General features: G+C 46.4%; 10 protein-coding genes across 10 annotated transcripts; 7 read left to right on the forward strand and 3 right to left on the reverse strand.

Annotated features, from left to right (window-relative positions):
- Positions 1-1,655: 1,655 nt before the first annotated feature.
- N7495_007201 (MFS general substrate transporter) lies at positions 1,656-3,605 on the reverse strand (the record flags this gene model as incomplete). The annotated part of the gene is made up of 7 exons (XM_057209852.1): positions 1,656-1,960; positions 2,013-2,215; positions 2,278-2,708; positions 2,758-2,880; positions 2,942-3,061; positions 3,119-3,326; positions 3,388-3,605. The coding sequence occupies 7 exons, from the start codon at positions 3,603-3,605 to the stop codon at positions 1,656-1,658; spliced, it is 1,608 nt and encodes a 535-aa protein (XP_057063626.1).
- Positions 3,606-4,164: 559 nt separating this feature from the next.
- Positions 4,165-6,136, forward strand: N7495_007202 (GMC family oxidoreductase; the record flags this gene model as incomplete). The annotated part of the gene is made up of 3 exons (XM_057209853.1): positions 4,165-4,565; positions 4,619-5,199; positions 5,259-6,136. The coding sequence occupies 3 exons, from the start codon at positions 4,165-4,167 to the stop codon at positions 6,134-6,136; spliced, it is 1,860 nt and encodes a 619-aa protein (XP_057063627.1).
- Positions 6,137-6,769: 633 nt separating this feature from the next.
- On the forward strand, positions 6,770-8,358 carry N7495_007203 (uncharacterized protein; the record flags this gene model as incomplete). Its single annotated transcript, XM_057209854.1, has 4 exons — positions 6,770-7,154; positions 7,219-7,276; positions 7,330-8,166; positions 8,211-8,358. 4 exons carry the CDS (start codon positions 6,770-6,772, stop codon positions 8,356-8,358), a joined length of 1,428 nt encoding a protein of 475 aa, XP_057063628.1.
- Positions 8,359-9,769: 1,411 nt separating this feature from the next.
- N7495_007204 (uncharacterized protein) lies at positions 9,770-10,948 on the forward strand (the record flags this gene model as incomplete). Its single annotated transcript, XM_057209855.1, has 1 exon — positions 9,770-10,948. One exon carries the CDS (start codon positions 9,770-9,772, stop codon positions 10,946-10,948), a length of 1,179 nt encoding a protein of 392 aa, XP_057063629.1.
- A 1,295-nt stretch (positions 10,949-12,243) lies between these two features.
- N7495_007205 (uncharacterized protein) lies at positions 12,244-12,627 on the forward strand (the record flags this gene model as incomplete). The annotated part of the gene is made up of 1 exon (XM_057209856.1): positions 12,244-12,627. One exon carries the CDS (start codon positions 12,244-12,246, stop codon positions 12,625-12,627), a length of 384 nt encoding a protein of 127 aa, XP_057063630.1.
- A 1,811-nt stretch (positions 12,628-14,438) lies between these two features.
- On the reverse strand, positions 14,439-16,218 carry N7495_007206 (Clr5 domain-containing protein; the record flags this gene model as incomplete). The annotated part of the gene is made up of 2 exons (XM_057209857.1): positions 14,439-16,020; positions 16,103-16,218. The coding sequence occupies 2 exons, from the start codon at positions 16,216-16,218 to the stop codon at positions 14,439-14,441; spliced, it is 1,698 nt and encodes a 565-aa protein (XP_057063631.1).
- Positions 16,219-16,734: 516 nt separating this feature from the next.
- Positions 16,735-18,024, reverse strand: N7495_007207 (uncharacterized protein; the record flags this gene model as incomplete). The annotated part of the gene is made up of 1 exon (XM_057209858.1): positions 16,735-18,024. The coding sequence occupies one exon, from the start codon at positions 18,022-18,024 to the stop codon at positions 16,735-16,737; it is 1,290 nt and encodes a 429-aa protein (XP_057063632.1).
- Positions 18,025-18,839: 815 nt separating this feature from the next.
- Positions 18,840-21,354, forward strand: N7495_007208 (uncharacterized protein; the record flags this gene model as incomplete). Its single annotated transcript, XM_057209859.1, has 2 exons — positions 18,840-19,341; positions 19,412-21,354. The coding sequence occupies 2 exons, from the start codon at positions 18,840-18,842 to the stop codon at positions 21,352-21,354; spliced, it is 2,445 nt and encodes an 814-aa protein (XP_057063633.1).
- Positions 21,355-21,395: 41 nt separating this feature from the next.
- N7495_007209 (uncharacterized protein) lies at positions 21,396-21,788 on the forward strand (the record flags this gene model as incomplete). The annotated part of the gene is made up of 1 exon (XM_057209860.1): positions 21,396-21,788. The coding sequence occupies one exon, from the start codon at positions 21,396-21,398 to the stop codon at positions 21,786-21,788; it is 393 nt and encodes a 130-aa protein (XP_057063634.1).
- A 1,481-nt stretch (positions 21,789-23,269) lies between these two features.
- N7495_007210 (FAD-binding oxidoreductase) lies at positions 23,270-25,260 on the forward strand (the record flags this gene model as incomplete). Its single annotated transcript, XM_057209861.1, has 5 exons — positions 23,270-23,510; positions 23,563-24,837; positions 24,890-25,000; positions 25,054-25,118; positions 25,168-25,260. 5 exons carry the CDS (start codon positions 23,270-23,272, stop codon positions 25,258-25,260), a joined length of 1,785 nt encoding a protein of 594 aa, XP_057063635.1.
- Between the last annotated feature and the right edge of the window lie 974 nt (positions 25,261-26,234).

The following is a 26,234-nucleotide window of genomic DNA, read 5'->3' on the forward strand; positions in this document are numbered from 1 at the left end:
TGTTCATTCTAAGTTCCCGCGATGGAATCGGATATGCCCCGATTCCACTAGTTTCATTCACTTCCCGAGTCAATTCACTTCAGTAGACCAGATTCCATTAATTCCAACAAAAATAATCAGCATAGACGTATCTAGATACAGGAACGAAAATGAAATAGGCCACTGTTCACGTGGATAGCCTCAAATTGGAGAGGATTTTAGCTTATGCATACAGTTTGCTAAGCGAGGTCCGTTCAGCGCGAAAAAAAAGCCTTCGAATATCGGGGGACCCAGGAATTCATATGCAATGTTATAGTAGCCTCGCTATTTGTCGCTACAGAAGCCGGCGCATACTTTTCTGTCTGAGTGTGCAGTAGCGGCCAGCCCAACTGATCCTTCGCCTTGAGCTAAACCAACATGGTGAAGCGATGTAGATCCACGAACTTATCAGATGATCAGATAGTAATCGGCCTCTTGGAGCTGAGAAGCTGACTAGAAAAAGAGCAGGGTACATTTTCGTAAAGATTTGGCTACAATCAGCACTACAAGAGAAGCGCTTACGTCTCATTTTCATACATATCTGACGCAAGTTTGAGTAGGCTGACAGAGTGGCTCTCAAGGCCACATCTAATATGTATGGCAAAAACCCGAGTAGCCTCGTTAATACCAATCCCAAAGATTCCCAAACCTCTGAAAAATGAGTTTTGGCCTGGTTATAGAGCCACCGTCAAACCTTCCATTGGCTACTATGACCTAATTCCCTCCTTTCAACCCGTAGCATATGATGAATACACTAATTGAACACAAATGACCCTAGCAGTAGTCAGATATGAGAGCTATCATAGCCCCAACAACGGCTTACCTTAGAGCACCTCTAAGGCACGTATAGCCCGTACTGCTAAAAATCAAGGTGAAGAATAGGGTTGTCGTTCGTTGGAAAGCGAAGGTGAATCCTCTGTATACGAAGAAATCAGTCATGATTGCCTATTTTGCAATTGGCCGATATTTGACCATGACCTTACCTTGGCTGTGCTCTTATATGATACTACCCTCTATCATTCGACCTTGCGACTTCGTTCCGCTCACATTGTGTGTTTGCACCACCAGAACGGTGGAATTATTGCATGAATGGCAATATCCAATTTAGTCTCCGAATTTCGAAAACCTTTAGACGCATCGCCTCACCGAGTGGCTTGAATTAGGATCTAGGCAGAAACCCCTCTCGATCTAGGACTAGTTATTTACAGCCACTACTGATAAGGCTAATCATCCGCTCTTCGCTAGAGTAGAAGGTTAAACATGCGACGGATACGAGTATTAAAAATGATTCACACTGCCACAGTAGAAGTGAGGATAATGGAGGATGATATACATAGCATCTCAACACATTTCACAACATGTTAGAGCGTCCCCGGTGCCTAAATCAAGTGTTTCTGCCAAACCAACCCGGTAGACAGGAATGTTATCTTCGCCTCCGTAACTCCGCTGAAAACCTCTCCCTCTTATTGATCTGGTGGTGCAAACACACAACGCTCTTAGGAGTAGTAATAACAATTATTGTTTCTATCTCAATCTAGTCGAATATATGTTCCCTAGTCTATGGGTATCTCACTTCTCTGAGATGAGATTTATTGCACAGGCCAAAGTGCTGCAAACTAATCAAACTTGGCCACAACTTAGTGAAGACCAACCCCGGATTTTACCTGCACCCAATACTTCTCCTTGCTTCGGATCCGAAGTTGCTTACCCCATATATACATGGGGATCCATGAAGCAAAGAACACCAGAACCAGGATAGCCCAAGTGATGAAAGTATTTTGGGTACCGGTGGCGTTCCACCACGGAGTCACCGCGTATCCAAACCCGAAGGCCATTGTGCAGCGCATGATGTTCAAAGAAGACATCGTACTTCCTGCCAACTCCCTGTAGCTGTCAATGATATACCCGATCATTATGCCACCACCGGTTGTCAGAGCAAAACCTAGATTTTCTGAGTCAGTAACAAGGACTGCACGCTCTGGAGGATAGCATACCCATCATTCCCATTCCAAAGACAATGCCAAACCAGTGCACATGCTGGGCTGCTCCAACTCCCCAGACAATCAAACCCACAGGTGGGATGATACAAAGGGTCACTGCTGCCCATAAACGATACTCGGCTTCCCTGAGTCCGTCTTTGTTGTTGCGGGCTATCTTAAGACAAATATAGTCACTGATTTTACCCGACCAAACGGCTCTATTATCAAGTTAGGAGAGCCATATTGAGGACTATATACCATAATGATGAACGTTACTTACCCCACAATAGCACCAATAAAAGGAGAAATATAAGCCAAACCGACATCGGTGCTTGAAAAGTTATATGGCTCTGCGGAAAGAATTACAGATGCTGTTGCGTTCAAAGCATTGAAGCACAGGACTGCAATTCCGTGGTAGAAGCTGGCCCATAAAACAATAGGGAACGTCCAGAACATAACCAGGGGTCTATAGGTGTAGACCCAGAATTGATTAGGTCTCTCACGTATGTAGCTGAAAAGGCTAAGCTTTTGGAGGTAAGTCTTCCGGGGCGGGTGTGAAACTGCAGCCTCAGTGTCGCCAGCAGCTTGATCGCTCGCAGCAGCCAAATTTTGACCGGATGCTTCAAAGCTGGTATTTCGATAATAATCTGTTTCCTCGTAGAAGAAAAACAATACCACGAAGACCACCGCATTAATTATACCACACCAATACTGTCCCAGCATCAGTTATGTTGTTATGTGTGAATGTTGAAGGACTTACCATAACCCATTGCCAGCCCATGTGATCGTTGATTATTCCACAGAACACTGCCGCAAGATAGTTTCCTCCTGCGAGACAAAACATATAGATTCCAATATGGAATCCACGCTCATGAGTAAAGTACTAATTTTCGGGGTATCAGTAATGGTCACCTGTGGCTACAGATGTTGCATCTCGAACTCACCAGATCAGTCGCAACGAGCTCTGGCACTACCTCAATTGGAGCACCAAAGAGGCCCAACAAAACTCTGGTTGAAACCCATGAGGCGTAACTGGGGGCGTGAGCGCTCCAAATTGAAATTGCCTTTGATATGTGAGTCTATAGCTTACAAGCAGGTTTAAACACGACGGGGATACTTACCACTGTCCCCAGCAATGAGAGAAGGAATACTCCACGACGACCGAATGTGACTGCAATCGGTTGCCATATTAGTGCTCCCCATCCGAAGAACAAGAGCATCGTCCCCGAGCCGCCATTGAGGTCAGCTACTGATAGACCTGTGCTGGTAGAAATTGGGACCAGAATCGAGTATACTGCTGCAGATGACCACGCAATTGCAATTGTGTATCTGAAGATATATGTCAGCCTTATTCCACGTATACTGAGAATTGCCTGTTGTCTTGACATACAAATGACTAGACAAAATGGCCTTCCACTTTCTCCACTTTGGCCAATTCAAGGGGTCTTCCGGGTCACTAGTAGGCTGCGGAGTCAAGATGACATCGCCGCTCTCAAGAAGTACCAACTCATTTTTCGCATCAACAAGCTGAATAGTACCGGGGATGCCGCTATAATCGTCTAAATCGGTGGACACTACCGCCACGGGGCTGGCGACTTTGTCAGACATGATTGAATGATGTCCTTGTAAGAACTCTTTCACGCTGCTATAACCCTCGATTTGAAGCGAGTGGAACCATACTCTTATTACATTTTTCCATAGTCCAGGAATGATATTCTGGAAGATACAAGCTATGATATTGCGTCAATGTGGAACGTCATGATGATATTCACAGATATCTCAACGCTGACCAATCTAGCATAATTGAAGATAACAAGGAATTGCGCAAGTATGGAGTCAAATGATGTTCCTATCAAAAATGGTGGAGCATTTTATCAAAAATACGAGCTACTAGAATCCATCGGCTTTAAACATGGATTCCTTCGCCCCGCTGTACTCTCCCGCACGTGGACTGTTCGCCAAGCTCAGGCTAAATTTGCCCTAATTAGTTAGCGTGGCTGAATCATACTTCCAGTGGTAAGTTATAAGGTCTGAGTCAAGTATGTATTTAACTTAAAATCACTTACTTTTGACTTTGTGGAATTCGATTTTCTTGTTGTTCAAGGCTAGATTAAGCCCGCCCTTGAAATCGAACAGAACCAGCATATAAACAACAGTCTGGTCAACCATGGCTGCCCATGAACAGCTGATCACCGCGGATGAGTTTTCCCAGATACAATTCGACTTTCTAGTCATTGGTGGCGGAACTGCTGGACTCGCTGTAGCGGCACGGCTCTCCGAGCACCCACGATTCAAAGTGGGGGTTCTAGAAGCCGGGTCACTGGTGAGCCGTCAAGATACGATAGACATTCCAGGCCTCTATGGCCAAGCTATAGGCACCAAGCAGGACTGGCAGTTTGAGACCGTTCCGCAAAAAGGCCTGGCTGGTAGGGTCTTGCCGTGGCCGCGTGGGAAGATTGTCGGGGGTACTAGTGCAATTAACTTCATGATTTGGAATCGCGGTAGCAAAGAAGATTACAACGCATGGGAACAGCTGGGAAATCCTGGTTGGGGATGGGAGGATCTTTTGTAAGATTCCTGAACAGCATCTGTTCATCATGGTAGCTGATCTTCTATAATAGGCCTTTCTTCAAAAAGTCTGAGACCGTTCAAAGACCTTCACCCGATATTGAATCAAACTACGGTGCAACATTCGATGCAGCTGTTAGTGGAGTGTCTGGTCCGATCAAAATCTCATATCCCAATTACTATCCTACTACTCACCAGCTCTGGCGTCAGTCTTTAAATTCCCTGGGGGTTGAATCGAATGACACACATATGTCTGGATCCAACACCGGGGTCTGGACTTGCATCAATTCCGTCACACCAGATGAGCGCATTCGCTCATACGCAACGAACTCATATTACACACCTAACGCTCATCGCAAGAACCTCTTCTTGCTAACTGACGCGCTTGTCAACGAGATTTCACTTGAACCAAGTGAGAATGGAGACCATAGAGCCACCGGTGTTAGCTTCACATGCAAGAATCAGCAATACCAGGTTTCAGTCAACCATGAAGTAGTCCTATCTGCTGGGGCAGTGCAATCGCCTCAAATTCTCGAATTATCTGGCATAGGCAATCCTGAAATTTTGGCGAAGGCTGGTATACCAACCAAAGTCGTCAGTTCAAAAGTTGGGGAGAACTTGCAGGACCATATCAGTCAGTATTTACGCAGGTTTTTAGTTTTATCAAAGTCTAGCTAACATCTATTGTGGCAGTGGCTGCTATTATTTTTGAAATTAATTCAACTGATGGGAGAAAAGACCAGGGTACCGACAAGGCCGGCCCTGATTCTGCTCTAGAAGAGTATCTGCAGCAGGCATCTGGGCCCTTAACAGCAGTACCCAGCTGCTTCTCCTACCTACCTTTGGCCAAAGTCATGGCGACGACCAACTTCCAAAAACTCCATGAGTCGGTCTCTGTTCTGCCTGATGTTGATATCGAGCGCAGAAACATCGTATCTGGACGCTTTGACACGACACAGCAATTAGGTCAAATTGAATATATTCTTGATCTTGGGAATTGGAATCCATATTATACGCCAGATCAAACCGATCACAAGAAATACGCCACGATATTTCAAATTCTCCAATATCCATTTTCTAGAGGTAGTATACATATCAGTTCCACCTCCAGCGACAGCTTGGATCAGAGGCCTAACAACCAGATATTCAACGCACCCTTGATCGATCCCCAATACTACGATGGCCCGCACGGCCTAGTAGATTTGGAAACAATGACTCACAGCCTACAATTCGCGGAGAAGATAGTACGATCAGAGCCACTATCAAATGTAGTTGGCGAACGAGTGTTCCCACCTTCATCTACGACAACAGATGAAGACTACCGCGATTGGATGAGCAAGACAACAATCACAGACTGGCACCCTGTTGGGACTTGTTCGATGGGTGGTACTCTTGGTATTTCAGAAGGTGTTGTTGACCATCGTCTTAGGGTGTATGGCGTACGAGGCTTGAGGGTTATCGATGCTAGTATCATGCCCCTTCATATCAGTTCTCATATTCAAGCCACTGTATACGCGATCGCTGAAAAGGGAGCCCACATGATATTAGAAGACTATGGTGTGCTAGAATAGAAAAAAATGCGAATATCTACAGCCAAGCCCCTAAAAATTACTTCTGGTAACTAACTTGACGGCAAATCCCGAGTTGGTAGTCCAGAAGGAGAAAGCAATCAGGTCAAAACAACCAGTGTCCACTGGGTTCTCTACCATACCTGCTGTAACCGACACAACTAGGTTTTATGTACCACTAATTTTATCATTAATATGGAGTATACAAGCGATGCTTATCAGAAGTGAGGCCATGTGTATCACCTGTGAAAGTTGGGTCAACTAGCTACAAAATCCAAGGACCAATACGGGGCCAATTGATCCTCCAGCAACTTGAACCAAGTTACTGGGTGTAGTCAATCGACCCGCCAAGTGTGCGATATGCAGGTCAAGAAGTCTAATTGAAAGGATCATAATTCGCAAAGGCTAATATAAATTGCGTATAGTTGGGACCCACATAAGAGATTATGCCATAGTATTCCTGAATGACAGGACCAAAAATTCACTCCACAATCTTACTATCCCTTCGAAGATTGCGCAATATATCCAGATCATACTATAAAGACTTGAATCAGGTCTATCGGCCCGGATGTTCTCCGAGTTCGGCAGTGCACAACCAAGAAGAAAAAATATACTTTCAGTTAACAAGACTTCATGATGTCAAAGTCAGTGCCTTTGATTATCAACAACCAACATGTTCAAACAGAAGAATTGTTCCCTTTAAAAAGCCCTAAGAATGGGGAACTTCTTTGGCTTGCATCTTCTGCAAGACTTTCTGATGTTGAGGCTGCTGCGGTCGCAGCAGAGACCGCCTTTCCGGCTTGGGAAGCCTTGGCATATACTACCAGGCGTGATCTTTTGCTCAATGCAGCCCAAATTATCAAAGACTCCCGGGAAGAAATCATAGCTACCAGCCGGGAAGAGACCGCCGCAGGAGAAAGCTGGGCGTCATGGGACATTGATGGAAGCGTGGCAACCATCAAGGACGCGGCGAGTCATGTATCCTCAAGTAAGGGAGAAATTCCCTCTACGAACGATAGTAGTAAGTCATATGCAAGCACTCCATAGATCAAAGGAACAGATTATAATCTAATTCAGCTCGATAGATGACACAGCTTTGATATACAAAGTCCCCTACGGCGTAATATTGGCTATTGTCCCATGGTAAGTGTCCCAGACTACTTGTTAGGATATAAGCTCAGAGTTCGTATATACAGGAATGCTCCAGGGGTGCTTTTAATGTCTGCCATAGCATATGCTCTTGCAGCTGGCAATACTGTTATTATCAAGTCATCCGAGCTGTCACCCCGCACCCACTTCTTACTAGCCGATGCTTTCCGTCAAGCCGGATTCCCACCTGGCGTGGTAAACCTCTTGACGCATGCACCTGACAAAGGACCGCAAGTGATTCCATCACTTATTCAAAACCCAGCTATCCGAAAAATTACTTTCACAGGCTCCAGTGCTACTGGGAGGATCATTGCGAGACTCGCCGGTGAAGCCCTGAAACCAGTAGTCCTTGAACTTGGAGGCAAAGCTCCTGCGATTGTTTTAGAAGACGCAATACTACGGGATGCAGCACATGGCATCTTGAATGGAGCTTTTGGGCATGGGGGGCAAGTATGCATGGCAACCGAACGAGTGATAGTGCTTCGGTCTATTGAAACACCATTCGTGGAAGCTCTCAAGGAGGCTTACACAGAGCAATGTCATGGAGAGACGTATAGCCAGCCATTGATTACTCAGTCGGCAGTCAAAAGGGTGAATGCTCTTGTTGACGGTGCGATCCGTGAAGGGGCAGCTATAGTCTCAGGACCAGCCGGTTATGCTGACGAGGAACGCCGGGTCTTTGGCCCAACCATCCTCCGCTCTGTTAACAGCACCAGCGAATTGTATCATGCAGAATCCTTTGGGCCTGTCATCTCATTATTTGTTGTAGATACAATAGATGAGGCAGTGCATTTAGCCAACGACACTGAGTATGGGCTTGCCGCAAGTGTGTGGTCAGCAGACATCGGCAATGCGCTGCGAGTCGCTAAGAGAATACGCTTTGGGTAAGTTCTCACATCTAGTTACTGAACATAACTGACGATATCAGGACTATTCAAATTAATGACAGCACGGCGCATGGCGAGCCGACCCTGCCACATGGTGGCTTCGGGGCTAGCGGGTTTGGGCGATTGACTGGTCCTTCGGCACTGGCTGAATTCCAGTCAGCGAAGTATATTCGATTTAGTCTGAAATAATGTGAATGCTCGATTCAATTGAGGACATCCGGCTCAATTTGTACAATCAAACTCAACCCCAAATTCAACAATATATTCAAGGGTTCTCAAATGAATGTGGAGATTCTATTTGGGACCTATCCTACAGAAGAATTTTTGGTGGAAGTATGATGTACAGCTATATTAAAAACATCGATATTACAATTTTTGATGTCTGGGAGAACAAATACGACCAACTATCATTTGAATTTGCCATTGATAACTATCATCACTATGTTTATTCCTGGATTCTCACTATAGCTCTGATGACTGATCAAAATAGAACTACATTTGCGCAGTTTAATGTGAATTTTTGGACTGCTGCAGAACCAATGGGTAGTGGACGGCTTTATGATCAGCCTCCTTCGGTGCAGTTTATGTCAATCTTTGCTTTTAATAAGGCAGGGGCTCAAGAAGAGTGATACACAGACTTTGCCCGACGAGCTCAAAACGAGTATGATCGTCTATGTCACATTGTTGATTGGCTGCGGACTTTATGTAACCGTATCAGCTACCAGTCTGGAGTTTTCGAAATAGAAGATTCTTACATAACGCGCCCCACCTCCGCCAGTCTTCTGCGTCCCCTCTGCCACTCCTATCCCTCCGCCAGTCTTGTCGAGTTACCAGGCAAATTAAACTTTCCGGAAATGTACAGGCGTCCTGCTTATGGAGAAAGCTCTGGTTGCATCTCATACCCTCTCGTTGATGATATCCTAAAACTTAGACTTAGTTTTATTTTATTAAAACTAACAGCAAGAAATGAATGTGGCCAGTCCATTTCCGAACAAGCGGAAGTTGTTGCTGATGTTGATGACTGAATGCTTACTACATCCAGCAGCTTTAGCCATTTGCGAAGTAAATAGTCAGTGATTTGCTTAATATCATATCCCGAATCATTTCAAGCTTCGAAAGAGGGAGTCTTGGCGCCATATTAGGAGAGAAAACTAGACATTGAAGGATGATAGTTCTAGTAGGGCATAGGAGACTGCCGAGAAAGGAAAACGAGTCCATGTGCTGCTCACCCTTGCTCACCCCCTTACTTAATGAGGTGAAATGATTTTTAGGCAAAGGTCTGGGGGATATCAGTGTCTTTGCGACCCACTCACGTTCCCCCACACGGAACGTGTGGGGGTCACCCCTTAAGGAGCGGTTTCGGCATGGTTATGCTGTGCTAAGAGCTATCTCTATATAGCTATCCTTTAATATGCCTTGCTTAGATATACACATAGCAGTGCCACTTTCCCGTTTTTAGGTGCGCTCTTGGCACTGCCATGGTGTCACGGCTTAGCGATAAGATAAAGATAATATAGGATAACCAGTGCTTGTTGCTCTGAGACCGTAGAGATACCTCTCGACGCTCTTGCTCTCCTAGACGTTCTTGCTCTCGTTGACCATGTCTACCTCCCAGATTCCAGTCGTATTTTCCCGCTCTGGCCTTTCTCATCCTCCAGGTTCAGATCCGCAGCACATTCAAGATTATTCTGACATCAATACCTGGTTGCAAGGTATCAGTTCTACGCAAACTGACGAGTTTTTTCCCTCATTAGAGTTTGAACTCCTTTCACACATAACCATAGAGCCAAGTTCACCGTCCGTCTCCAAAGTATCTGGAAATACTCAGCGGTCACTCAAGATAGATAATCTTCAGATCAGAAAAGCCATTCACGCAAATAACCTATTCATTGATAATTTTGGAAAAAAGATTCCTGCAGATGTGCAGGCTGTCATTGAAGCTGCAGGCATTCTTCGCCCGTGTTCAACTCCGCTCACAACAGAGGAGCAAGCATCTATTGGAGCGACACTTTCCCGTGAATGGGACACTAAGGAAGCCTCTCTCTTGTCCACTTTATTATCAACCCCTCTCTTTAAACTTATCCCCATCGAGGATACCATGCTTCAGCAAGGTCAAGATACATTATGGACGACAGCGCCGCTACCCCATATACTAGGAGCCACCCCCCCCCCCCCCCTTATCACCCCAAAAACAGATTACCATCTCGGATTCGCAACCACAATTATGTGTCGCCAAGACGCAGCAACAGTATGGACTAACGATGAAATTATCATCCTTGATAATGAGTGTATGCACGACTACTTTTGCCCTACAAACGCAAACATCTTTCCCTTCCTATTGATTGAAGGGAAGTCAGAAGTGTGTAACAGCTCCTTATATAAGGCAGAGAGTCAGCTTGTCGTTGGCGGCGCGCATCGTGCGAACTCTATGAAATTCCTTTTCACTCACGCATCACCGGAGACCACAATATCCTCAGCAGAGTCGCTAGTGTTCTCGCTGGCTGTAAGTCAGCGGGAGGCAATTGCGTACGTTAACTTCATGGATCCTTCAAGCAACCGCTTTTACATGTCCTACCTTGCAAACTTCTATCTTCCAGAGGTAAGCGACCGACAAAGATGTCATGACTTTATTACAAACGTGGTTTCATGGGGGAAGACGCAATTCTTGTCTCAAGTGAAGCAAGGCCTTGCTGCGATCAGTCAAAACTCCTCACACTTACATACTGTGGTTGCGACTGTCAGCACCGAAAGCCCCAGAAAGAAGCAACGTATATTGTAAATAGTATCAATCTAAATGTACGTGCTAGAGACAGCGCGCACTTATCACTAGCTCCTCGGAAACGCGTCCCACTGACTTGCCTTCTTCAACTTTTTTATTCAAGTTACAAATCATCCATTACCACAAACGGTTTTTAATTCAATTCCATTCATCGTAACTAGGCCGTGACACTAAATCTTGGAAAAATCTCGTGATGGAACTATGGTACGATTTAGTAAACCAAACGGCTTCGATATCCAAAGTTACAAGTTCGTATCTTCAAATATGTACTAGTCACCAACTAAAACATGAGACATGAGGCTGAATCCATCCTACAGGGAATGGCAATTTTGAATTCCAAAAAACTTATCTCCATATCCGTATGAAATCCACCTTCGATCTCGTGTGATTGGCCTGCCGCCTGCGGTTTACGAGCTTTCAGTCAACCTCGTATCAAGTGATGGCTGGAATAGATCCATTTGCATAGATCCAGACCTCCTATTTTTACTGTCATTTCCAAGGTTGACAGGTGTGTACTCCGCCTTAATGTGAAATGCCAAGGATTGCCAAGGATTACGGTTTACCAAATCCGGCGATGCTAGCCAATGTGTGGCTGGTCACCTGGGCAGTTGAATTGACTTTCGATGATGCTTGATTAATGCCTTAGATCAGAAAGGTCTATATGACTCTATCAATTATGGCCTTAATAGTAGGACTATAGGGTATTCGAACCTCTAGCGGAGGGAAGTTCTAACTCTTCCAAATACTTCAAGCCCTAATATCCATGCAGTTGATGAGGTCCTGTAAGCCATAGTAGCAGTTAGAATGCTGTAATCCTGGTACAACGCTGAGCAGCTGGATACTGCACCCTACAACTTGTTCGAACGGCGAATACGAGATAAACCATAGGTAAACCTTGCCACCTTGGAATTTTCAATGAGCATCAATGATGGAGGCTCTTGTTGGTACCAATAAAGGATACTAACGGTGAGCCAATCTGATTAGCCTTATCCTAGTTTTAGACGACTTGGCACCTTCGTGAATAGTCTTCCGTCAACTGACAGCTTCAAAATTAGATACGATGCAAATTCCAAGGTAATCACATACCGTATCTATGGATTGTCATAGCTATATCGGTCTTGGAGTTTATGTCCAGCCCTAGAGGTATCATGTGAGCTAATCTAGAGCTGAGGAACCTTGGGAGTGAAGTTTGAGCGATGAGAATAAATACCTAGTACAATGTGCTATCAATTCCAAGATTCATCAACTCAAATACTCATATATCACTACTGATCAGTTACAAACATCCATCCAAGATGCACTTCTCAAGCCTTGCTATCCTTTCCTGTGTCGCCTCATCCTCAGTACTTGCCTCTCCCCAGGCCTCTCCAATTCTTACTGCCACTGTACAACTCGTCAATCGTAATTCTGGAGCAAGTGTCAATGTCGTCATCCCTATGAATGGCGTGGAATACGACGTCCAGACTCTTTGGAAGAATACCGCTGTCGACAACGCACCTGATGGTACTGTTTTCGCTTCAAACGCTCAACTTGTTGCTTTCAAACAAAATACCATCTGCACATTCACTGAACAATCGATTGTGAAAGGAAAACCTTTGGATGCCCAGACTACTTGGATTGAGTTTGCTTCTAAGCCCGTGGATATGTGTGGTTCCAAGCTGACGTGCAAGTCAACTTGATTGGAGTTTCATATCTTTGCTGATGAAGGGGGTATATTATATTATTCTGACATTGATTTGGGGCTTGTATATTCATGGATCTACATCATGTCAAGGTGTTAGAACCATTACACAAGTCCGATTATTTGAATTATTTGAATTGTTGACTATCTTGCTGTGGTTGTAATCACGTAGTGTAGTCCCTACTCCGACTATTATTACAATTGGAGCTATTTATAACTACATAATAGAATGAATAGCCTTTAGAGACAGCCTATTACTTACGGCTTTCAGTTTCGTATTACATTCTCATATCTGCTGACTATAGCAGGTGCGAGTTATTTATGGCATATAGTGTTCTCTTCTTATTCTCTTATATCCTGATACTCAAGTGTGAACGTGATGCGGCAAGTGCAGCATGTTTGACGGCAATCTTCCGGAGATCTTCGAAATCAGACATGTTTCAATTTTTTTTGAAATTGAACTCGGGATGAGAATCATGCCAGGGGCAAAAGCATGGCCCTCCTTGGGGTTTATTTATATTTTGATCTACAGAGTAAATATTCTAGGGCAGGGGGTGGGGCACTAAGCTCACCCATGTTCACCTATCGTTTTCACCCAAGCTCACCCATATCACCCACACCCTAAAGAGAGTTCTATCGCTGCTTTAGGGTGGGCTAAGTACTAAGGGCTTTTGGACTATTGGCCGTGTTCCACAGGTGGCATAAGTACGGCTGAGCGGATGGGAAGCCCTATTCTCCACACCCTATGGTCATATGTGCTATTCTAGGGGAGACTTAGAACTATGAATGGGTGATTGCGTAAGAGCTAGCCACATAAGATGATCGAAACGTATAGCGTAACACGTAATAATAAAATTCAAGACAAATCCCATACCAACCCTGTGTTCTCCTTGAGAGATTCAAGAACTGCAGTCTGAGGGATTATGAGTCCTAATGGGTAAGTTTTGAGACATCCAAACCCCCCAAAAAACGATTTTGATGTCAAGAAGCACATGATATCATTGGTCTTCCACTTTTGCCATTCAGAATGCTTAAACTCCCATCACAACGTCGCTTTCTCCTCGCCCATCATGCAAGTATATGTTGAACAACAATACTCAGAAATTATTCAATCAGCGACGGGCCGAGGAATTGGAAAAAAAGCAGTTTCTACTCAGCGTGAGCCTCTCTATCTTTTCAAGCGTCGAGAATCAATGGAGTTTAATGTCGTTTAGAGGTATGGAGGTAATTTCTGACACTTGGTTTATTTAGCTCAACGGAGTCGATCGTGGAAAATGGGAGGATGGTCTCATGATCCATTCTGCTTATGGAAAACTGGTGGCATTCAAGGAATAATCCTGACGCGCTATAGACATCTCGCTTGGTTTGGCTGGTAATTTGGCCTGAAGAGCAAGATAGAAATGGACCTTATAGCGTACTATCTCTTCAACATTCAGTCGTTTCTTGAGCGGGATCTCGCGCGCGGATTGGTATACAGACGAGAATGGATGAATCCGACAGGCCCTAGAATTGGTATATGGATGAACAGTACATACGTACTTCTTTGTTTTTACCTTGCTGAACAGATCGCTGTAGAAACCTCTCCGTCTCATATCAACCTAGTTCCAATATTAGGAGTTGGTGTCTGACAACAACCCGTAGTGGATAGTGAATGTACCTAGCCAAGGTATTAGGTCTAAGTGAAGACCACTAACATTCACAAGATTCACTGGATAATAAGATTTCATTGGTTAACGGTTCGTAAAAAAATTCAAGTAAGTGAATACAAAATATTCATACAAAATATCTCGAGTCCGATCTCCTGTTGACTTAGACGTGGCGCACTGTCACGATCAGTCGAGCATCCTTGTTCTCCGAATCCACATACCGAACATATCCACCCAAGTCAGTATCGCATGTAATAGGACAGAGCTGATCATTGCAACCATCAATCTGATCAAGGCCCTCGACTACGGCGACGATATTGTCGGGACCGACTCGACTGTTTGCCGACTCCACGAGTTGTTGAAAATTGAAAGCGGCAACGTCTTCCAACCATTCGAAGTTATGGCCTTTGACCTGCACAACAACGTTGTACTGCGTTCCAGCAGGGGTGCGGTCAGGCAGTTGACTGTAGCCATATGGGGCGCCGGTTTGTAGCAGGGATGGATCGATCTGCGTGTCATCGATGACACTGTCGGCAATGGGAGCGCTTGCAAGGGCCTGCGATGCCAGGGTGCTGATCTCATCATCAAGGGCGGTGCGCGGTTTCTTGCGAACATTCCCCAATCTGTCAGCGTGATAACGCTTCAGCACATCGTTACAGACCAAATCAAGGGCCTTCCTCTTGATTTTGATTTTGGGGTCGGCATCTCCCAATTCGAGAACTCGTTGGATTATCGGCGAGATGTTCATCCAATGATTTTGGATGGCATTCCATTCCTCGATGCCAGATTGGAGCTTCATGGTGTATTTCCTCTCCACAAGAAGTTTATAAAACTCATCGCGAGCGCAGCGGGTTTCCTCCGGATTGATTCCGATGATTTTTTTGGCATCGACCAAGGTCATACGGTCACTTGTTCTCATGCGTTTTGTTACATCGATGCAAATGACGTCCAGCGATTGAGCTCTCTTGTCATGATCTTTGTGTTCAGACAAGATCTGCTGCAAGTGTGGAAACCTTTCGATCAACTTACGCTTGGCTGGATCCCACGTTTCCGCAGCACAGGCAGGCATTTTCTTAATGATATTTGTTGCTGTACAGATTCGGACGAATTCTGATCTGATCTCACGATACAGACGGCCATCCAGTTCGAGATAGATCTTGCTATCCGCAAGGGTTAGTTCAGACGGATAACGCGGAGATCCAGGAGGGTCGGCGGGTATGCCAGCATAAGCACGAGTGTGACGGCGACGCTTTCCTCGACTCAATTTCGCGTCACTATCATTTCTCATTTGATCCAGACGCTGCTGGTCCCTACGTTGGATTTGATCCATATCTTGCTGCTGCATGACCGATGACGGCCCCGGTAACGATGGGTTCTCCCCAGTCGGCGTCGCCGAGCCTGTCGGGACGGAACCCACTGGCTCAAAGCCCTGGTTCAGGTAAACCTCCTGTTGGAGCGCCAAAATTGGCTCATCCTCGGGGTTCGTCGTGCTTGCAACAGCAATTTCTGGGATTCTCTTTCCATTGGGAACGCGTAGTAGCCAGCGGTTGGCGGTGCGGACGCGATTCAACTCTCGCAAGCTGATGCTGAAACCCTCACTGATTAATATTTCGTGCATTTCTTGCTGGGTGTGGCTGGATTCCCACAGCTCCTTAATTCGGGCGACGAGGTTCACGTTCTTCTTCGCAGGGTTATGCTTCGTGGGGAAATCCCACCGTTTGAATTGACTCTGATAGGTACGCTTGCTAGTAATTTGACAGTGATCAGCAGGGGAAGTACTTGAATGAATGTAGGGGCCTACCGTGTGCTGGAGATAGAACAGCTAACCTTGGTCCAAAATCATAGTCTCTTTTCATGATTATCATGATTTTGTCGAGAGGGATTCGCTCCTTGATGTAATACCTGTGGAGGAGGTCCTTCTTATCATCCCATTCGTACCCCATTTTGGGACAGGCCCTCGTGTAGATCGTGTGGGGAAGCCAAAAAGGCAATTGCGGAGAAGGAAGCTCTTATCGTGTATCAAGCGTTGTGTGTCGCTGTCGTTCACCGTAGAAGAAAACGAAAGAGGCGAGGCAGAGGTGACATTTGTGCAACACAGTCACGTGCCTTAGTCGTTCCCCCACTTTCTGACTAATACATTTACCACGGATACGAACTATGGGATGTTCGAGAAAACATTAGAAATACGAGTTGAAGCAAATGGATGAACGGATAATGTAGAATAAATGTTGCTATTTGGTGAATATGTTCCTGGAGTTGATTCATCCATATCCAGACGCCGTAAAACCCCCCTTGCTCCGAAATCATGTAGATAAAAATGTGAACTCCCTGAAGGCGCAAAGGTGCAAGAGTGCCTAGACAAAAGCAAAAGAAAAATAAAAAAGCAATTTCGCGTGGTGGTCTATGGACATGGGGAATTGGCTCAAAATCAGATGGAAAAAGAAAAAGAAAAAAAGATATCAACTGGTCTTTCTCAGCTTTCGTCGAAACTTGAAAACCCGAGTCCGAAGCCAGGTGATGAAGAGCATCCAAGTGCTCTTCGATTGCGACTTCCACGAAGCCGACTGCTGTCGATCATGAATCCCCATAACAGGAGGGACTTCTGGATTCCTCGGTTCCTCTGACACCTTCTCACTGGAACGTGCAGCCGGGGACTCCAGGCCCTCCGAATTGGTGCGGTTCACACGGCGTTTTATCTGTTTTTCTTCAGCTTTGATCTGTTGCTTCTCGAGCCTGCGAGTCTTGGCGGCTTCTTTCTCTTCAAAGGCTTGCCGTGCAGCCTGAACGGTAGCTGCACGAGAGATGGGGTCTGTACTGGTTCGTGTCCTTGAACGAAAAACATAATCCAGTGACGTGCGGGAGATTGGGGATGCAGTAGTGTCCAAAGCGCTCCCATTATCTCGGGAGTACCCAAAGGAGGGCCGACCGCTGACATTGGTCTGCGAGATACCAGGCAGACGAGTGTAAGAGTCATCTTCAATCTGCAGCGACAAACGTGGAGTAGACCCTGATACTGTTCGCACAGGCCTAGGGGGTTCTGGTGAAACCTTCCTGATTTCTGATTCCACATCATCCTCTGCTTCGTCGCTATCGTTGTTGGAGGTTTGATATGATTGACTCAATGGCGGGGTAAAACCACGGGGCGTGGGACGCATGGGGTAAACAAATTGTGACCCTTGCTTGCCCCCGCTAGACCCAGATAACCCACTCGTTGATCGGTTCTGGATTCCAGACGATGTTCGTCGGAATGTCGGGCTAGCTAACGTCTCACTTCGGCGACGATCCCGCTCCGAGTTCAAGAGAATACCCAGTCCTTCCTGCTCTGTCGATGAGCGGGACAGGTCAATCGACGTTGATGGCGCGTCGTCCTTAGACATCTTGCGAAGAATAGGCTTGATGTGTACCTTTGTCTTCACTGACTTGCCTCTGCGGGAGTAGTGGATCGTATCGGACGATTCATTTAGGGCTGCGCTCCAGGGTTCGGGGGTCATGGTGGGGATCTTGGCTGAGCGTATCAAACCGCGATCTTTGGAAGAATCGGAATCTTCAAAATCAGGAAAGCGTGAGGACTCGGGTACAGCATCTACATCTGATGGGACCAGTCCGGTATCTTGTACCCATGGACTGGCCGATGTTTTCACTGCAAAACGAGAGTCCTTTTTGTGTGTGAGTCGTGTTGAATCACTTGAAAACATAGGTTTGGGTGGAATGGCCGGCCCTCGGCCAAAATTGAAGTCCGTGCGAGCCATGGCGATAAGCCCTCAAGAGTCAATCAAATCTCAGGAGTCGCGTGACACATGGTCGCAGAGGAAAAAACCAGAGTTGAAGTGAGATAACTCAGAGGCTGAGTAAAAGGGGAGAATTTATTGTCTTGGTCACAGAATGAGTGATCGTCCTGATCAGGCAATATGGTGGAAGAAGAAGAAGGGGGGTTTGGATAGAAATAGAAGAGGGGGGAGGAGAAAGAGGAAGTCAACGCGGGGGTACGTGACACAATGAATCCGATATCCAACAACTGATCTTCTTCAGTTATTGAAGAACTAGAAGAAACGAAGAAGAAAAGAACGAGAAAAGGGTGAGGGAAGAGTTAAATGTTCAAAGAGAGAAAGTCAAGCGGTGTACGGAGTGACCGGCCGCATGCGGGTCAATTTAGGGACTAATAGAACGAACATAAGTAAATACTGTACAACTGCATAATCTAGTGTCCACTATCGGATGATATGGAGTCTTGTGTTATAGGGCCTTGGTCTGGACTGACTAGACTCTATAATAGTCACTATACTAGTATCCTCACTTTCCCCCTGAATTGCGCATTGTCATATACCTCTAGTTTACTATGAACACCATTTATTATTCACCTACAAAAATATTTAAGCAATATTTAACTTGGTAACTAGTTACATAGATATTAGATAATAGATACATAAATTGCCAAGCTGGCCAAGACTCAAGTGACGCAAAGTATCTGATACTTAACCCCACCATCTGGACAACACAACACATCTCGTCCTTTTTTTTTTCTTTACTTCTTGAACTTCAGGCCTTCTCAAGTACTGTACCCATCATGGGTTTCTCTCTAAGTCTCTGTTTCTCCCTTCTGGTTCTTCTCGCCATCTCTGATCACGCTTATGGATTTGGTGCTGGTAACATCGCGTCTCTTTCTCGCATCGAAGGTCAAAACTGGCGCCATGGTGATATTGAGGACACCCTGCTCTCCTTGCTCATGGCGCGTGTGGCCGGTGGACGCAAATTCAGCAAGCTCGATGTGAAACGAGTCTACTTCGGAAACTGGCTCCGTGATTACAGCCAGGCAGTCGATGTGGGCACCGTGAAGTACGTCAGTGCAGAGGCTATTCGAATTTTGCTCTGGATCTTGGGCTTCATGAGCTTTGGATACGGAACGAAAGAATTTGAAGTCACCACCGAGCGACTGGGTTGCTATCAGCCCACGGAACATATCGATAATCCACTGGGCTATGCAGAGGGTGAGGATGCCCGAAACTACGATCGCCGCCTGAGAGGCCCTATCGATGAAGACCGAGAGCTGTCCTTTGACTCACGTACTGGTTCGTTATCAACTCTACCGTGCAGATAAAAGACCCTTTTTATTGGAGCTAATGCGTGGGAAACATACAGGACTTAAAAACTACATCGCTTCCGAAGATATTGGTATTGATACCTCAGCCGGATTGATTCGCCGTGTTCTTGGTCGTTCAATCCAGTTGGGTCGTCAATATGGCCGATCCAGAAATGATGCTGATCTGCACGAAGCTCTTCGGCTGCTGGGCACTGGTCTACACTGTTTGGAGGACTACGCGGCTCACTCAAACTACATAGAGCTTAGTCTCATCGAGCTTGGAGAGAGAGACGTCTTTCCTCATGTGGGCTCTAATACCAAACTTACGCTACGAGGTTCACGAGACCCTGTGTACGGAATCGTGACGGGCACCTTCGGAGGAGTTGATTTCTTCCACTCAGTCCTAGGTGAAATCACTGATAAAACTACGCAATCAGAGATACAGTCCTTGGAAGGTGTTATCACAGACTCTGAAAACGAGACGCCCTCGGAAAATTTCCTGCAAAACTTGCTCAACAAGATCCCAAGTGGCCTGCTCGGTGATAGTAGTGATGACGAGGCTAGCAAAATGGACGACTTCAAGGCAAAGTCAGATGATGCAAAGCAAAACAGCAGTCAGAACGTCAGTCCGCGTGAACCTGAAGAATGGGCTCTCTACCTGGATAATATCCAGAAACAAATTTACCCCGTTCTCGAGTGGCACGACAATCTCCTGAAGAATATTAACCAGGCTATTGAAAAGATACCAGTCTTGCCGGATCTAATCGAGCAAATCCAGAGTTCGATCACTCTGTTTGTATTCAGCGTTATTGCCCCATATGTTCTCCCTGTCATCAAACAGGTGAAGTCTGAGCTGGAGACCGGTTCTTCGGAGGTGATCCAGAGCAGTCGAGAGCAGCAGCACATCGTATTCAATGACGACTCCGCATCTAACCCGACCCACTCAATGCTATCCAAGGATCACTTCTCGAACGTGCTGAACGAACCAGCCGGACGTATTGCTGCCCATGTTGTTGAATGGGTAGTTCCCCAATTGATGCAGTGCTGGGATGATGAAGACTTAGACATCGACCGTACGCTGAGTCGGATCATCAACGGAGTGTTTCACCACCCCGCCCAGCGCCGGTATGGAGACGATGGTGCCAGTGATTGTCGTCAAGCCATGTTCTCCACGGTTCAGGACTGGTGGAGCAATAAAAGTGGCGAAGAATTGCACACTCTTCGCGAGCAGCTGAGCCGTGATGGTGTGCTTGAGGGTAAAAACCATAAGCCAGGTGTACAGGACTGTGGGCATGGATGTGGAAAGCCGATCGCCCTGCCCAAGGCACCGGGCAAGACTGGAAATTACCAGACCAACAACACCTTGAATTCTGGAATTGAAAAGATAACTTCCGAGGCAGTGGGAGGAGGCGCGTTGGGTGGTCTACTTGGCGGTCTTGTCGGTGGAGTGGGATCGATGATGCTAAACAGCGGTGACTCTGAGCAAAAGAACTCCAAGTCGAAGATCCGAAAGGATGACTTTAAGTACGAGGGCCGACCACAGCACAATGAGCACCACGAACGCCGTGAAAATTACGAACATCACGAGACGGAGACGTATGGTCAAACTACGTCTGGAGGCTACCAGTATGAGAGCGAAACTCGTACATCCTATGGTGGCCGCCCAGCTCCTCGTGAGGACTATCCTCGCCAGGACTTTCCTTCTAGCGATTACTCGCGCCCAAGTCGCAATGACTACCCTCCACCCCCTGCTCCCGCGCAGAACTACTACCAAGAGGAGCATCAGCAATACCCACAGGGGGGAGGTGATAGCTTCTATCAGCGCGAGGAGCGCCAGGTGTACCAAGGTGGCCAGTCAGATTATGTGCGATCTGAAACTCGCTACAACAGCGGTCAGTCAGATTATATGCAAGCTGAAATCCGCTACGACAGCGGACCACCGCCTCCTGCCTTTAATACAATGCAACAGAGGGCCGACGGCTACCAAGGATTCCAACAGTAAGTCATGTTTCATTCAAATATAAGCAGTCAATTTTATTGATCATGTCTGGTATAGGGGGCCTCCGACCGGTTATGGAATGCCCGGTGGCTTTGAGGGGTATGACCAACCTACTTATCCACCCCCGGAGGGCCACAATCAGCGATTCGGAAGCGGTGGTGACTCTGAGGGGTATGGGCGACCTAATTATCCACCCCAAGAGGGCCGTGGTCAGCGATATGGAGACGGCGGTGAACATAAAAATCGCAGAGACAACGAGCATGGCCATCGACATGAACGACGCCCTAGCAATGGTTCAGGCTCCGGTAATGATCGTGAGAGACACCATCGACATGAGCGTCGCTCTAGCCATGGTTCAGGCTCTGATGGAGAGGATTCTTCGCGCCGACACCGTCAACATCGCCGCCGCCGATCTGGCTCGGGCTCGGATTAGATGAATGAAATAGGCGTCATCCATATCATGAGTTTTTTTTTTTCTTAATTCCGCACTCTTCACCCTCACCTAGTGCTGGCTGCTTGATCAAACCCAATTTGTCGGAGTTAGGAAGACGAAGAGAGGTCAGGTCAATTTCCCTATGCGTCCATTGTTAGCAAGTTGAGATAGGTAATCATACTGATCAATGTGATGTGATTCAAAATGACTCCTATATGTAGCTGAGACCCCGTTGACGTAAATAGACCTCATTGTAACATTAGAAGAGACTGGTATATTTCGGTGGATCTTCTTATTTCGATAACCTTGCAATGATGCTTACTGCCCAGTTGGATTATTTCAGCGAAATTTGAACAATTTCAAGCCATATGGGTTCCAATCTCCTAATAATCAATCTCTACTCTCCAGCCTTCCTCTTTATGCCTCTCCTCCCATCCTGCTGCGTGTTGACGTTGCTAGTAGAATATGGGTACAGGGAGAAGGCTTCAATCTAAAGCTTCCTTGTACCAGAACAGAGGGTCGACTATGTGGCGCCAGTGGAAAGGGCACCATAAGGTATACCAGTGAAGCACTACCATTTGCTCCATGCTCAGTATTTTCCGGGTAGCTTGAATAGGTTGTGAAGGGGCAGTGGCGCAAATCGTAAGGAGCGCTTGTTGCTCCGCCCGCATAGCAACATTTCAGAAGGACATAGATATTCAGGTTACTAGAAATTGCCTCTAGCCCTGGAGTGTGGATTTCCGAGTCCTGGAATCTGGAAAGGATGAATGACGATGAATTGAACCTTGGAAATAGATGCTTCTGAGGTTTGCAGGAGTTTATATATCCGCCTCATCCTCATTTCATCTAGAGCACGGAAAGTTGCAGTGAAGTGAGAATGACTCCAAGGTCGTGGTGATAGCAACCAGCAACTCACCCTTCAGAGTATGGATCAAATCTTTCTAATAACTGGGTATCAATTGTCGCTAGCTGAGCATTTGACCGCGCAGCTTTATGTTAGAAAATCAATACCTACCTAGGAAGATAGCAACGCAAACCTCACAATTCCTAGGTTGGTCAACTGCCCAGGTGGGCACTCATATGGGGGAAATAGGGACAATTGCAGCCACTCCATTGTGCGAAAACCCCTAGAATGATGAAATAGCAAAGGAGACTCAAATCAAGTAGTCTATCGGACTTCTCTATCAAGTCCGAATTTCGATGGATCCATATATCGGGTCATCCGAATTCTGCGTTCTAAAGATTTCTTAAAAGTTAAAATCCGGCTAACATCTCGGTATACCGAGGTCTTCATAGTTGGATAAGTGATCACTGATGCTATAGCAAAAGTACCAAACATCAGTGAAATGGAAGATGAAGTCATATTTATGTGGGTCGTCATCCGCACTAAGGCTCGCGTCATTGGTTTACGGCCGAATTTCCGATTCTCATAAGCTTCGGCTTCCCCAATCTATCTTTGAATGTTTGTTCTTCTATCACTTCACAATGGTCCGCCCACCTACCCTTCAAGGCGCATTGCGCAGCCTTCGCGCTCGCCCAGTCATCCCGCGGCAGAGGTTCTTCGGTGTCTCGGCCAGATGCTACAACGAAAAGACACAGGCGTCCTTCAAGAGCCAGCTGTATGAGAGCACGCAGCAACGCCTGAAACGCGAGCGCGCCGATCAGGAACGCTTCGCTCAGTACCAGACCGAGTCCACTGGTGGTCGGTATGCTGCCTTGTTGTTTGGTAAGTTCTCATCCCTGTCCAGATCCGACTGTTGCCTAATAAATTGTCATAGTGTTGGTTTTCTTCTCTACCGGCTCCTACTATCTTGGCTCGCTCAAACCGGCCGCCCTACCTGAATCCTCAACGACCAGTCTCTCCGATCTCTCCGAACTGAAGCACAATGTCTCCCAGTCAAACCTCCAGGCCGCGTGGGCGGATTTCGTGGACATCCTGGGCAAAGAGCATGTCTCCACCTTGGAAGCAGACCTGAGAGCACATGCAGGATCAGACTGGTCGTCCTATTCTCTCAAGGAGAAGGAAAAGTATTTTTTGGTTCTATACCCCAAAACCACTGAGGAGGTCTCCGCCATTATGAAGATCTGCCACAAGCGGGTCATCCCAGTCACCCCCTACTCCGGCGGCACAAGTCTGGAGGGCCACTACGCGCCGACGCGCGGCGGAGTCTGTATTGATTTCAGTCGGATGGATCAGATCATTCAGTTGAACAAGCATGACATGGACGTGGTCGTCCAGCCGGCAGTGGGATGGCAAGATTTGGACGAGGTGTTAGCCGCGGATGGTCTCTTCTTTCCCCCGGACCCGGGCCCTGGTGCTCAGATCGGCGGAATGGTTGGTACAGGCTGCTCTGGAACCAATGCATACCGGTACGGAACAATGCGTGAATGGGTTCTGTCATTGACAGTAGTCTTGGCCGATGGAACGGTTATCAAAACCCGTCAGCGTCCGCGTAAGTCTAGCGCCGGATATGACCTGACCAAGATTTTCATCGGCAGTGAGGGCACTCTCGGTCTTGTGACTGAGGCTACGCTGAAGTTGACGGTGCGCCCCCAAAACGAGAGTGTGGCTGTTGCCAGCTTCCCGAGCATCCAGAAGGCGGCAGAGTGTTGCACCGCTGTAGTTGAGGCAGGAATCCCCGTGGCCGGTATCGAGATTCTAGATGACGTGCAAATGAAGTGTATCAACGACAGCCAGAGCACTTCCCGCCAGTGGAAGCCGGCTCCCACGCTCTTCTTCAAGTTCTCTGGAACGCCTGCAGGAGTCAAGGAGCAGATTAACATAGTGCAACAGCTGGCCTCCAAGGCTTCTAGCCAGTCTTTCGAGTTTGCCCGCAGCAAAAATGAAATGAAGGAACTTTGGAGTGCCCGGAAAGATGCTTTGTGGAGTGTCTTAGCTAAGAAGAGAAGCCCTGAGGACCGTGTGTGGACCACCGATGTGGCCGTGCCGATGAGCCAACTGCCCGCTATTATCGAGGATACCAAGAACGATCTGACCAAGAATGGACTCTTGGCCGGAATTTGCGGTCACGTCGGTGACGGTAACTTCCATTGTGAGTGTTCCTGCCCGTGTATACATTAAGCCATACTAATGACCGAACCCAGCTATCATTCTATTTAACGAGAGTGAAAAGAAGGTGGCAGAGGGTGTGATTCACCGTATGGTAAAGAGAGCGGTTGAATTAGAAGGAACAGTCACCGGAGAACACGGCGTTGGTTCGTTTTGACCTTATTCCCACTCTACTCGATCACATTGCTAACTGAAGCAGGAATTGTCAAGCGCGACTATCTCGCACATGAACTTGGCCAAACTACCGTGGATGCCATGCTTAGGGTACGTTCCAAGTCCTTCTTTCATCACAATGTACTAACAATGGCAACAGTTGAAATTAGCATTCGACCCTCTTCGCTTGCTTAACTGCGATAAGGTCATTCGGATTGAGCAGCCATCACCGGGCGAGATTAAAGAATGGTAAATCATCTATGTCTACCGGAAATTACTCCGATGCTTAGATGCTGGAATTGCCAAGCGGTATGTGTGTTTAGAGATGGTGTGTATATGAGAAAAAAGGGTTATAACCTCAAGTTAACATACAATTTCTATAAATTATTCAAAAGTTCAAAATCTAGTGCGCTACTCCGTACATAATCAGGAGTTCATTTAAACGGACTTCAGAGCTGCATCTATTAGCAGGGGTATTGCGCATCTCGAAGTCAATATTTACAAAATAACAATAAGGATGAATTTATTGCAATCCGGGGCTCATAGCTCAGGTTTCAAGTCTACGTGGGTGTTTACACCAGCTGCGGTCTCCAGGGCTGTTGGATTTTTAAAGGCACCGTTGGATTGTAGTCAGTAATCTTTATTAAAAGGGCTCCCTCATTTTCACCAATATGAGAATATTGGGATTGATTTTTCTTTCCTCTACTTATTTATCAATTTATGCTTTTCCCCATCCCTTGAGATCAATTAAATATGCAATAGGGATGATCTAGAATTTGGGATTTCGCTGTACATAGAGCACTCCTTGGAGATGTCTGCCTAGGTAGAAGCTATATGAGTGCTTCAGCTGACAGTTCCAATCTAATAACTCATCACATCATGTATTATATAGGGCCACAGGGTTTGATAGTAGGGCATGTCCTTGATAGGATCCACAATTATGATCAGCGCTAGGCCCAAAGTAGAAGTAAATCTTCTATTTATTGATTCTTTTCTCAATCGTGTCCCCAAAACACAACTTTTTTTTTTTTTTTTGTTCCTCCTCCTTTTTGAACTTAATCACTGTCGGTACACCTGTACCAAGTGTGGAATAGCTATTCGATAAAGGTGATGAGGCTAACGCCCACTTCTGACACCTATCACCGGTAACGCTTTACGCCCCTATGATATCTTTGTGTCCTCTTGAAGTGGTTGTAAAGTCTGGTTTTCATTCTTAGTTTGCTATCT

Source organism: Penicillium taxi, assembly GCF_028828555.1.
Source record: "Penicillium taxi strain IBT 34144 chromosome Unknown utg000004l_segment0_segment0, whole genome shotgun sequence".
Lineage (NCBI taxonomy): Eukaryota > Fungi > Ascomycota > Eurotiomycetes > Eurotiales > Aspergillaceae > Penicillium > Penicillium taxi.